This window comes from Castor canadensis, chromosome 16, assembly GCF_047511655.1.
Source record: "Castor canadensis chromosome 16, mCasCan1.hap1v2, whole genome shotgun sequence".
NCBI lineage: Eukaryota > Metazoa > Chordata > Mammalia > Rodentia > Castoridae > Castor > Castor canadensis.
In genome coordinates this window covers 8,712,650-8,726,211 of record NC_133401.1, presented here as the reverse complement: position 1 = coordinate 8,726,211, position 13,562 = coordinate 8,712,650, and the positions used below count along the sequence as shown (strand labels likewise).

Below are 13,562 nucleotides of genomic sequence, written 5' to 3'. Positions count from 1 at the left end.
TTCACAAGAGCCCCATGTCAACTGTGGTGGAACTTATCTGTCATACCAGCTACATACTAAGCAAAAATAGGAGCATCCCGGTCCAGGCATAAGTGCAGGTCCAAGGGCTGGGGGCATGATGCACATGGCAGAGTGCCTACCTAGCAAGCACATGTCCTGAGTTCAAACCCCAGTATTGGAAAAAAAAATAGAGAAGGAAAACTTGGGAAGGCAAACTAGTCCGAAAACAAAACATGACTCAGTTAATCATTGTGTTTACTTACAATAAAACAGAATACTCATTTAAAAAATTCAAGTAATAATGTTCTAGGTGATTTTGGTTTTTCAGTGGGACTGGTAAAAATTCATCTAAATGTTCATTTATCTTGGAACAGAATAAAACCATATGAGAAGGATAAGGGGATTGTAACTACATGTGTTGGGTTGGGAGGTAGGTGGGCAAAAGCTCTCGTAGTAGGAAGTGAGTAGGTGATGATTAAAATTGAAAATTCAGAAGCGGCAATATTATTATGTTATTTAAAGGTACAGAGTTTAAATTCTAAAAGGAATGGCTAAAAGGGGTAAAAGAGAAGGGTGAAAGCTGCAGCTTTGTCATGATAAAGGCTGCTAGACAGTCTGTATGTACAGGTGGCTCTCCAAGTGTGGCATCTCCAGATCCAGCATATCAGTATCAGCTGGGAGCTCTCAGAAATGTAAATTCTTTAGATCAACCCCAACCTCCCAAGTGCCAACTCTAGGAGTGGGGCCTGGCAGTCTGTTTCAACTAGCTCTCCTGGCGGTTCCGATGGACTAAAGTTTGACTATGAAACTTTGTGGCTCACTGTTTTTTTGTTTGTTTATTTGTTTGAATTTTGGGCTTCACACTTGCAAAGGCAATGCTCTCCCACTTGAGCCACACCTCTAGTCCATTTTGTGCTGGTTATTTTGGAGATGGGGTCTCCAGAACTATTTGCCTGGGCTGACCTTAAATCTGATCCTCCCAATCTCTCTCTCCCAAGTAGCTGGGATTACAGATTTGAGCCACCGGTGCCGACCTCTCATTGTAATTTTATAAAATCCTGAGGTCTTTAAAATCCCGATTCCCCAGTGATAGCCTATATTAATTAAGTTAATTGGTTAAGTCAGAACATTGACGTGGGAGTCAGGTGTTGGTGTATTTTAAGATCTCCAGGGGATATAATTGGCAGCAAAGCTTGGGAAATTCTTGTCTGTGCTGTTTGGGTTGCCCAGCCAGATTCCTAAGTCCAAGAAGGAAGTTTTGGATCAGAGAGTATAGCGTCTTCTCAGCTGGGAAGGTGGAATGGAGAGAGGAGGATCTGCTCAGGACAGGTTTGTGCAGCCCATCCTCAGGTGCAGATCCACCTCCTTGGGTGAGGACGGAGACTAACTGGAAGCCCTCCTGTTGACAAGCCTTCACATGTGCTTCAATACAGGAGAGTCTGCATCTGTTCCTTGTGCACAGTTGATTTTCCCGTGGTTTGGGGTGGACATATATTTGTCTAAATAACCTCTTGCCTCATAACTTGTCTGTTCGGAGTGGGGTTGCATGTAGGAGTGGAGAAAGTGGTGTATTCTGTTTTTCAAATTTGAAAGCTTTAAGGCAGTTCTGTTCTCATGGCTTCACTTTCTTCCCCCACCTCTGCTTCTGTGGACTGTGCTTCTCCAGTAAATGAACCTTGAAGAAACCTGACTACCCATTGAAAATCATGGCTCATGTAAGTTGTTTTTTTTCTATTTGAAATTCTTTTTTTTCTAGGTTATGTTAACATTCTTATTTGTTATTCTGAAACTTCGTAACAGAACCCTGTTCAACAGCTGCTCCCCAGTCTTTCCCATTCTGGTGAGGGATCAAACCAGGCATCCCAGGTACCTCTTTTCCATCTGTCCTCGTGTGCTCAGATCAAGTCATTCGGCATCTCCTGTGCTCTCAGTCTCTCTGTAGATCAGGCAGGGAACAGAAATGAAGTCCCTGGTGGAGGATGTTTGAGCTGAGACTCTGAGGATCAGAGAACACCTTAGACTAGCAGTGCCCAAAAGAATTATATAGTGTGTGCTCCATGTGTAATTTAAATTTTTCTAGTATAATATACAAAGTACATATATAATCTTAAATATTTTAGTAGTCACATTAAAAAAGTGAAAGGAAACCGGCACAATTAAAAAAATTTTTTTTCTGAAACAGAGTTTCTTTGTATTGTAGGCTGGCCTTGAACTCATAATCCTCCTGCTTTAGCCTTTCAAGTACTGGGATTACGATGTATGCCACCATGCCAGCCAGTTTAATGTTTTATTTAATCCCATATAGCATGCTTGACATTGACGCTTCAGAACTTTGGAAAATGTACATTCAAAATGTAGTTTAATATATTTAAAAGTACAGAAATCCCTAAATATAATCATTATTAAATTTAAGTTTAACATATCCAAAAATGGGCTAGTGTATAGAAAATTTAAAATATTCAAGTAAGGATTTGTTATAGAAAGAAAAATGCTATAATGATGAAGTTAAATCTGGAAGAAATTCTTAAATTTTATGCAAACTATTTTTTAAAAATAGAGATTTTGTAGGTCATTTGGGGAAAAATTCCATCTTTTTTTTTTCTAATCCTTAAAGGAAAAGAGGACACAGCAAGTCACATTTATTGAGAAGTTTTTAGGCCCTTTACCAGATGTGTTCTTATGAACCTATTTCAGTTAATAGAGAAATTCTGGTAATTACCTGAACATGTCTGGAAATAAGTTAAATTAGGTATCACATAGTATATAAAAAGTTTCAGCCTTAGTCACTGTGGGCAATTTACAGTTACTATCAATCTGGCCCATAAGCCAAATTGGGATCACAACTGTTTTTGTGTAGCCTTCAAGCATATTACATTTTGAAAGAATTTTCTAAAAAACAGAAGAATTTGCAAGAGAGACCATATGTGGCATTCAAAGCCTGCAGTATTGGCACCTTACAGAAAACATTTGCCAGCCTGCAGCAGATGTCAAAAACTCTCCAAGAACGTGTGGATACTCCTACCCACACCACAGGCTCCCAACACAGCTATTCATTTTAAATGTTAAATGAGTGTATATCCTAAGATCCTTCTTCCTTCCTAAAAATATTTTATCTTACAAACAATACATGAATTTGTCATTTCAGGATTTGGTGATGTTCAGAGATGTGACTGTTGACTTTTCTCAGGAAGAGTGGGAGTGTCTGAATTCTTACCAGAGGAACTTGTACAGGGACGTGATACTAGAGAACTACAGCAACTTGGTGTCACTGGGTGAGCTTGTCTGTGTCAGAGAATGAAGAGATGCCTAGGACTGAAATTTCAGGGAATTTCTAAAAACTCTGTCTTTGTAGTTTGGGAATAGATGCAATTAAGCTCCTTCATCTTCCCTCATAAATTGAAGACCTTTATGTCTTCCTTTGTTTGTTATTATCTTTAACCACAGCTGCATATAAATTCTTAGCCACAGCAAAGAAGTTGGTTTCAGAATGCTGTAGATGTTCCATATTATCTGTGGACTCTCTTGCAATGAGAACAGAAGACAGAGGAGTCTGGCTCTGCATACTTATTAAAAGAACTCATACGCAGAAGTGATACTGAGTGAATCAACAGTTTGTTGAAACCCAAGTGTACATACCCAGTTTTCTAAAACAGAAATATTGCCTATTAACTGCTTTGTGATTAAAAGTCTAAAATACATGAGATTTGAATTTAACATCATCATTATTTTTGGCAGTACTGGGGTTTTGAACTCAGGGCCTCACACTTGCTAGGCAGGTGCTCTACTACTTGAGCCATGCTCCCAGCCCTTTTTGCTTTGTTATTTTCTGATAAGGTCTCACATTTTTCCTTCTGCTGGCCTGGACCACAGTCCTAGTTATGTCTCCTGTATAACTAGGTTAGGTATGTCTCAAAATACCCAGCTTATTGGTTGAGCTGGGATCTCAATAATTTTTTGTGTAGGCTGGCCTCAAACTGAGATCCAAGTAGCTAGAATTACAGTTATGAGCTCTACATTAATATTAGATGAATATCCTGGCAATAAACATTTTTGTAATAGCAAAAAATAGTGTCTAATAAATATAATGCTTACCATATTCACTAAATACTCATCTTAACACTTAGATTAAATCAAACTTGTTCCTATGTATCCCCCTTTTTTATGACTGAGAAAACTGAGGCACAGAGAGATTAAACTATTTTCCCTAGTGACTGATGACACAAGGCAGGATTTGAAACTGGTTTTCTTAACTATTTTTTCTTCTAAAAAGCCAAGGCCTATATGAATTTAAATTAAAATAAGACCATGTCCCTACTTCTTGGGTCTTGTTTTTCCTCATGATCCTGAGGTAATTCTAATTTGAATGCTTTTAATCCTGATAGCCTTCTTTGTCCTGAAGCCTTAATGAAATATTGTTTCTTTAATATGTTCTTCTCTTTCAAACAGGTTGTTCCATTTCTAAGCCAGATGTGATTACCCTTTTAGAACAAGGAAAAGAGCCCTGGATGATTGTAAGGAATGAGAAAAGAAGGTGGAGCCTAGGTGAGTAAGTGTTAATCAGATAGAGACAAATGGCTTGACACAAAGCTGCAAACCGAAAGATAACATTTTTCGTATGTTGATGGTGAAGAGACCTGAGACTTGAGAAGAAAGCTCGAGAGCTCAGTCACCAAAGAAATTTCATTTGTACTTCAACTTACCACTTGTTTCTTTTCTCTCATTTTTCTCTCCCATTTCAGGCTTTCTTTCCTAGCAATAATCATTTTACCTGTAATTTTAGATCCAAGTATTTTATAGCTCTTCTTTTATGTTTCAGCCTTCAAATTTCTTCCTTGTCCACATTCCATGGAGTTTACATTGTAGTAGGAGAGTCATTCAGCAAACAAGTAAACAGCTTAGGCTAGAGGTGTAGCTCAGTAGTGAAGTATCTGCTTAGCACTTGTGAGGTCATGGATTTGGTCCTTAGTACCACAAAAGAAGATAAAACAAATAAATGGCTTACTAACACCTTGAAATGGTTAAGTATTATGAAGAAAAGTGAGTAAGTTAATAGTAGGGAGAATCAGAATGAGTGAATGGGTGATTTCAGATAGGTCAGGGAAGAGGAGCCAATTTGAAGAGGCCTAAGATGGGACCATTTGAGCATCCCTACACTGAATAACTTCAATGCATTTCAACACATAAAATATATGTAATTATACATACACACACATACATATATTGGTGGCACTGGAGATGCAATCTAGGACCTCTCACACATGCTAAGCAACTGCTCTGCCACTGAGTTACACCCCCGACCCCTTCCATAAGTGCTTAATGATACTAACAGCAAATTTACCATTGGATCCACCAGAGAAGTAATTTATTTGAAAAACATAAATTTAAAGGAAGGAAAGCACTGTCTTTCTTACAAGAACTATACTAGTAGGTAGTAGATGGAAGTGTATTTCTCTTAATTAAAATATTCAGTGAATAAATGGAAGAATGATAGAATATTTCCAGTTTATCCATAATGAACTATTTGATCTCAGTGTTAGATATCAATGCTAGTAGTTTCACAGTAGAGACAATCATTGTGTTTCTCCTGATAGAACACAGTAAAAATAAATTTTGCTAACAAAATTGGTCCTGAATTTGATGAAGCTTCTAAAGCCAACTGTGAGTTCATGGGAAGAGGATAGAGGAGCATGGTCTATCCTTTGGAAATGTAGCCAGCAAAATTCAGAACATGTGGGAAGCTACAGAACCAAAAATAGTTTCTTCAGCAAATAACAGGAGCTATCAAAAGATGGAAGGATCCCTATAGATGAAAAGAGGTGTAAAGAAAAATGTCAACCAGTTGCACTTTGACTTTGGATGAATTTTTTTTTATTGGGACTGGGGTTTGAATTCAGGGCTTTGGGCTTGCAAAGCAGGTGCTCTACCACTTGAGCCATACCTCCAGTCCATTTTTTTGCTCTGGCTATTTTGGAGATGGGGTCTCATGAACTATTTGCCCAGACTGGCCTAGCACCCCAATCCTCCTGAAGAGGCTGAGGTCTCCTAAGGAGCTATAATTATAGGTGTAAGTCACTGGCACCTGCCTTATACTATTGGTTTGTTATTCAGTGGTGAATGAAAATTTGCTTCTGCTTTGGGGAAAGTTTAAGTTAAGAAAGTCAACAGGATAATAGGGAAATTCATGACTAATAACAAAATTGAGAAAAGTGTTAAGGATAGAAAAATAAAGGACATAAATTAGATGTGTCAGCAGGGATTATTTTATTTTTTAAAAGATGATACATGGTCACCAAAAGGAATATAACCATGTGAACCCACATCAGGATTCTTGGGAGATTAAGTAACCCGTGCAAACCCTTAAGAAATGAAGACTGTGACATATTGTAGGAATTGAAGGGAGCCAAGTGTGATAGGTACATAAAAAGCAAGGTAGAGGCTGGAGTTGATACATGGTGAGCAGAGGTCCATGTCATGCATGGCAGAGTGTTTGCTGTCATTCTGATTGAAAAGACAACTCATTAAGAGGGTTAAGTGGGGATTCTCATTTTGATCTCCATGCAAATAATCTGATCTTAGCTTGTCATTTTCCTTATTTCTCTTAGTTTTTTCTTAAGTATATTATTTTTGAGAGCTTTACCCATTTACTGTGCTTTATTTTGTGTTTTGTTTTGTTTTTTTCTATTATAAAATTTTTATTTTTCTTTAGAATAGGAAAATAATTACCTGTTTATCTTGTTTTCTTTCAGATTTGGAATCCAGATATGGCACAAAAATGTTATTTCAGGAAAAGGGTATTTATGAAATGAATTTATCTCAGTGGGAAATAATGGAAAGAATTAAAAGTTGTGGCCTTGAAGACTCTGTTTTTGGAAAAGACAGTGAATATAAAATGTTTGAAAGACAACAGGGTCCTTACAAGATATGTTTCAGGCAAGTGAGAAAAACCACCCCTGAAAAACCATCCACTTACAGAAAACTCTCATCTCTTAGTCTATATCAAAAAAGTCATAATAGAGAAAAGCCCTATGAATGTGAGGAATGTGGGAAGGCTTTTAGGGTGCGCCAACAGCTTACTTTCCATCACAGAATCCATACTGGCGAGAAGCCCTATGAGTGTAAAGAATGTGGAAAAACCTTCAGACAGTGTGCCCACCTTAGCCGACATCAGAGAATTCATACATCCGACAAACTCTATGAATGTAAAAAGTGTGGAAACATCTTCACATGTAGCTCAGACCTCCGAGTACATCAGAGAATCCACGTTGGTGAGAAGCCCTATGAATGTAAGGAGTGTGGGAAGGCGTTCAGAGTGCGAGGACAGCTTACTCTCCATCAGAGGATTCATACTGGTGAGAAGCCCTATGTGTGTAAGGAGTGTGGGAAGGCCTTTAGACAGTACGCACACCTCACTCGGCATCAGAGACTCAACATTGCCGCGAAGTGCTATGACTGTAAGGAGTGCGGTCAAGCTTTCCTGTGTAGTACAGGTCTTCGACTGCATCACAAACTTCACACTGGTGAAAAACCCTATGACTGTAAGGAGTGCGGAAAAGCTTTTCGGGTGCGGCAGCAACTCACTCTCCATGAGAGGATCCACACTGGGGAGAAGCCCTATGACTGTAAGGAGTGCGGGAAGACCTTCAGTCGTGGCTATCATCTAACTCTCCACCAGAGAATTCATACTGGTGAGAAACCTTATGAATGCAAGGAGTGTCAGAAGTTCTTCCGTCGTTACTCAGAGCTCATTTCACATCAAGGTATTCATATTGGAGAGAAACCGTATGATTGCAAGGAGTGCGGGAAGGCCTTTAGGCTGTTCTCACAACTTACTCAACATCAGAGTATTCATTTTGGTGAGAAACCCTATAAATGTAAGGAATGTGGGAAAACTTTCAGACTGCTCTCACAACTCACTCAACATCAGAGCATTCATACTGGGGAGAAACCCTATGACTGTAAGGAGTGTGGCAAGGCCTTCAGACTTCACTCATCACTTATTCAGCATCAGAGAATTCATTCTGGTGAGAAACCCTACAAATGTAAGGAATGTAAGAAGGCCTTCAGACAGCATTCACACCTTACTTACCATCAACGAATTCATAACGTCACTTAACAATTGTAAGAAGCTTCTATTGCAAACGTTGTGTTAAGGAGCAGTAGAAAATAAATTCTGGAGGAGAAATCTTAAATGTAGGAATCCCTTTTGCTTGATGCTCACAGCTGACTTAGCATAAGAGGTTTCATTTAAAGAAAAGAGTACGTTAATTGAATGAATATAAAGAAGCCTTTGGTCATCATTCATGTTAACTTTAAGAAGGTCATTCTAGAAGGGAACTTTCTTGAAGAAGTAAATGTGTAAAAGTTTTAATCTTATCTTTGATTGTCCTTATTCGTGTATCTGTGTAGTATACATATAGAGGCTGCCAGGGTACCAGTTCATTTTGAAAATTGCTAAAGGAAAGAAAAGTCATTTAGCCAACATTTCCTGTATAAAATATATTTCAGGGCAACCAGAAGTTGTTGAGGTAAAGTTTTTCTTTATGAGAGAATTCCAGCTAATGGCTGTAGAAAGAATCATAGAATTATGACATTCTATAGAAATTTGTTTTGCAACAATGTGATAGTAAGCTTAGGGCATTTCTCCCTAGAGGTTAAGACCTTTAAGTGATAGATTGACTCGAACTTTATAGTGACCAGATTCAGCTGACAACGCATGACCCACTGATCAGTCTTAACCTCGCAAAAGTAAGGTAGTAGCCAGGGTGCCAGTGGCTCACGCCTGTAATCCTAGCTACACAGAAGGCAGAGATCAGGAGGATCGTGGCTCGAAACCAGCCCCAGCAACTAGTGTGTGAGACCCTGTCTCAAAAAAAAAAAAATCACAAAAAAGGGCTGGTGGAGTGGCTCAAGTTGTAGGCCCTGAGTTCAAACCCCAGGACCTCAAAAAAAAAAAAAGTGGGATAGTAAATCATTATGAGCCTCATAATGTAATGCAATAAAATACACACATCGTTTCAAAAATACTGAAAGTCGTTTTAAACCTGAAGATTGAACTCCCAATTTAGAGACGATTAGGGAGTGGAAGAACAGATGGCATAACCCAACAAGAAGCAACTAAATATGAAATGGGATAATTGTATAGGACGAATGTGACCAATGAAATAGCATTGAAGAAAGGGTGCTGGAACCCTTAGGGTATTAAAAGAGACTTAAGGGATGTATCAGTCAAATGCAGTGAAGGAAGTGGATCTTATTTAGATCATGAGATGACCCAACATTGTAAAACGACATTTGTACAATTGGGAAAAGGAGAATATTGATAATATTGCATAATTCTAAGAAACTGTTTTGTTAGGTATGGATAATAGCATTGTGGTATATAAAAAATGTCTGTTAGAGATAAATTCTAAAATGTATACACACCAGATAATAGGATGTGTGGAGTGTCTTTTAAAATACTCATGCAAAAGAAAACTGAGGGTTGATAAGTTTGGCAAAATGATAAACTGAGTCTTGGGTACATGGTTTTGATTTATTTTTGTGATTTTCATTTTTATTTATTTAAACTTTTCCATATTTTATCTAAAGCCAAATTAACTGAAATTATAACCAGTTCTAAAAGAGTGATTTTTTTTTTTTAAAGCCTACATACATCCTGGTGTGGTTCATGCCCATAATCCAAGCTACTTGGGAGGAAGAGATTGAGAGAATTGTGGTTTGAGGCCAACCCATGGAAAAAGTTAGCAAGACCCATCTCAACTGTATGCCAGGTGTGGTGGTATGTGCCTATCATCCAAGCTATGTGAAACTGGTGGGTAGGAGGATCATGGTCCAAGCCTGAACTGGGCAAAAACATGAGACCATATCTGAAAAAAAAACTTAACAGCAAAAAGAGCTGGAGTGTGGCTCAAGTGATAGAAGCACCTGCCTAACAAGGGCAAGGTCCTGAGTTCAAAACCCAGTACTAAAAAAATAAATAAAAATCCTACATACTAGCTGGGACTGGTGGCTCATGCCTGTAATCCTAGCTACTCAGGAGGCAGAGATCAGGAGGATTGTGGTTCGAAGTCAGCCCAGGAAAATAGTTCAAGAGACCCTAGCTAGAAAAAACCCAACATAAAACAGGGCTGATGGAGTGGCTCAAGTGGTAGAGCACCTGCCCAGCAAGCATGAGGCCCTAAGTTCAAACTTCAGTCAGTGCCACCAAAAAAAAAAAAATCCTACATACTAAAATTTGTGGATATTGCCACAACTCTGTACCTTGGGGAGCTTAAGTACATTATGATACATTCAGAAAGGTAAGATTGAGGGTCTACTCTTTTCTAGTTCACCTCCTTTTTCTGTGTCCAATACAGTACCTGATCCATAGTAGATATTTTATACGTTTGCAGAATGAGTAAAAGAGGGCTGGTGGAGTGGCTCAAGTGGTAGAGTACCTGCTTAGCAAGCATCAGGCCTTGAGTTCAAAGCCCAGTGCCACCAAAAAATTGAGTGAAAGAAAGAAATGACCATAACCAGCTGTGGAAATCAATGGACTAGACCTGCACTGTCCAGCATGGCCTCCTTAGAAATGTGTTGAGAGCTTGAAATGGATACACTGTTCCCTTGAGAAGTTGCCAGTCTAAATTAAAACAGGGGTAAATGTCTTGTCAAGCAGGGGCAAGGTTTTGAAGCCTTACTTCTAAAAAAAAAAAAAAAAAAAAGAACGTTAAGTATCTCACATTTTCTCTTGAGTACAGATTGAGATGATATGTTAGATAAATGGCTCAGTACATGATTTTTTTTTCTTTTAATTTTGGGAGTACTGCAGATTGATTGCAGAGCCTCTCACATGCCAAGCACGTGCTTTACCACTTGAGCTATGTCCCCAGCCCTTTACTTTGAATTTTGTTTTGGGATAGAGTCTTGCTAACTTTGCCTTACTGGCCTCGAACTTGTGATCCTCCTGCCTCCATCTTTGGAGTAGCTGGGATTAACAGGTGTACCACCATGGCACGTATTTAAAATACATTCAAGTCAGCCTTACTAGTTTTTATTTTTTAACATGGCTATTGGAAGATTTAAAAATATCTATGTGGCTCACATCTATTGTCAGTATTGGCACAAACAACAACAAAAAAACATTTTTAGCCAAAAGATACTTTTTTTTAAAAGGATATCAGTACAGTCAGGACCTTGGCAGTTTTGATCAAGGATGGCAAATAGAAAGATGACACCATTAATGCTACATGAATGAAAAGAGTAACAGCTGTGGATTGTTAAAATTATGTTTCTATGCTAGGTGTTTGCTGTGCCTTGTGTGTATCTAAGTATATAAAATGTATATGAAACTATGTACACACTGTTACGAGTATTTCATAATATTTAAAAGTAGAATTATTTTCTTGAAAAGTAACAAAATTGTGCTGAAGGTAAACTTGAGTAAACTCATAAGTGAAAAAGTAAAACTATTAAAATACATCCCTTCAAAAAATACATTTACAATCTGATTTTTTACAAGAAAATTTAATTACTAATTTTTTCCTACCATATTATTCCCCAAGAGTAACCTAAACTGATTATAAAACTAGATAAGGAGGGCTCACAAATAAATCTGGACTTTGTCCTTACGAAGACAAATGTAGTAATTCTACCGTCTAGTGAATTGTATCCAGCAGTTATTTAAGTAAGTGCAGAGCAGTGAAGTAGCTACTTTATGTGGAGTGTCTTGGGCCCGATGCATCCTGCCTTACTTACGCACGTGGGCATTCTTCCTTGAGCATCATAATGCAAGTACGTCATGATCTGGTCTCAGAATCTTCCCAGTTACTACTGTGCGTGTTTCAGCTTTAGGAATGAAATGAATTCTAAGGACTGGGGGTGACAAGTGACAGAGCACGTGCCTATCAGGTGCAAAACCCTGAGTCTAAACTGTAGTACCGTCTTCCCTCCCCTCCAAAAAAAAACCATCTAGTACTTGAAATGAATTCTATGTTTGCAAAATATGACCCAACACTTTAAATTCTCAAAAGTAGTAAGAAATGACAGTTATAAATGGTGGTGTCAGTCAGACTTCAGTTTCTCAGTAGCCATCAACTATGAACTGTGTCTCTGCTGTGACTGGGAAGTCACGATACTCAGTTTACGGCATCATTATAAGGTTGATCTTTCAACTGTCTTCATAGTACAGAACCAAAATTAAGTGTCTTTCTACTCCCAACTAGCATGTTTGCATACTGAAGTCTTCAAAATGTAATTCGCAAGTGAAATATGAAATCTGACAGCAGTCATGAAACTATTTTGTAGGAAAGATGTGTGCTTGATTTTTTTTTTTTTTTTTTTGAGATCAGGTCTCACTCTGTAGCCCAGGCTGGCCTTGAACTTGCAATCCTCCTGCCTCATTCTTTTGAATGCTAAGATTACAGGTGTGCACCACCATGCCTGGATATTTGATGGAACTTTTTAAAAAAGGGGTGCTGTGGTTAAGTGAGAAGTTGTCAATTGCATATTAAAATGAATCCTTTTTATTTTCTTTGTGGTACTGGGGCTTGAACTCATGGCCTACACCTTGAGCCTCTTCACCAGCCCTTTTTATGTTAGGTATTTTGGGGATAGGGTCTCACAAACTATTTGCCCAGACTGGCCTAATCTCTGCCTCCTGAGCAGCTAGGGTTACAGGTGTGAGCCACTGGTACCCAGCATGAATCTGTTTTTTAAAAAATAAAACTTTAAGCTTACCCAAAGAATGAAATAATGAGAATTTTTGACTTTATTTAACCTGGTTGTCTGAAGTGCACTTCACCATGTCAAATTCACCCTTAATGTCTGTGAGGGTGTTTGGATAGGAATCCACTCACTTTAGCAGATACTGCTGTAAGTGAAAACAGGTGGAAACTTCAGACCTTATGCCAGGTGGACAGTTGCATTAGAGGTGGGTGCAAGTCACATTTCCCTGGATGTGGCAATAGGCTCTACAATCACCTGTTTCTCAACACTGGACTGATGCTTTTCTGCAGAAATAAAAGCCTAAACCAACCCTGTATGACATCCTGTGACTATGCACAACAACACAGGTCAATCTCAAAAGCAAGATTTTGTGCAAAAAAATGCCAGGTATACAGTGGACATTTTGAATGATCTAATTTCTATAAAATACAAGACTGAGGACTTTTCTACGCAGTTGGAAGCTAGGGGAGTGGTAGGGTGACCTGTAGTGCTGGAGTAGCAGTGATGGAAACAGCACGAGGGTTTCTGGGGATGTTAGTAATGTTTTGCCACTTGATTTGGGTGCTGATTTAACTTGTATTTAGTTTGTAAACATTCAAGCTGTAAACCTATTTGTATAATTCTGTGAATTATAACATATGTTATAATTCAATTAAAATTTTCTTTAACTTATGAGAAGAAAAACCATGAATTTATATCAGTATTTCAAATTTAATATCACACTTTTAAACTTTATTGTATCTTTTTCTTTTATACTGAAAATTTTGGTTTTTAACAATGCAGTCACTGTTGTGTTTTGTAAGAGGTAGAAAGTAGTTATAACAACATAATACCAATGTCAGTACTAATAATAAATG

The 13,562-nt window shown here is 38.2% G+C and overlaps 1 protein-coding gene across 4 annotated transcripts in view; it reads left to right on the top strand.

Annotated features, from left to right (window-relative positions):
* The window catches only part of LOC109673966 (uncharacterized), a 17,662-nt gene extending 4,100 nt beyond the window's left edge, over window positions 1-13,562 (top strand). For 2 of the 4 annotated variants that reach the window (XM_020151096.2, XM_074058360.1), the window contains exons 2-5: window positions 1,667-1,715; window positions 3,146-3,272; window positions 4,447-4,542; window positions 6,747-13,562. In XM_020151096.2, coding sequence (XP_020006685.1) covers window positions 1,707-1,715; window positions 3,146-3,272; window positions 4,447-4,542; window positions 6,747-8,113 — 1,599 coding nt within the window. In that variant the 5' untranslated portion in view covers window positions 1,667-1,706 and the 3' untranslated portion in view covers window positions 8,114-13,562. The other 2 variants (XM_074058361.1, XM_074058359.1) reach the window with 2 other exon arrangements.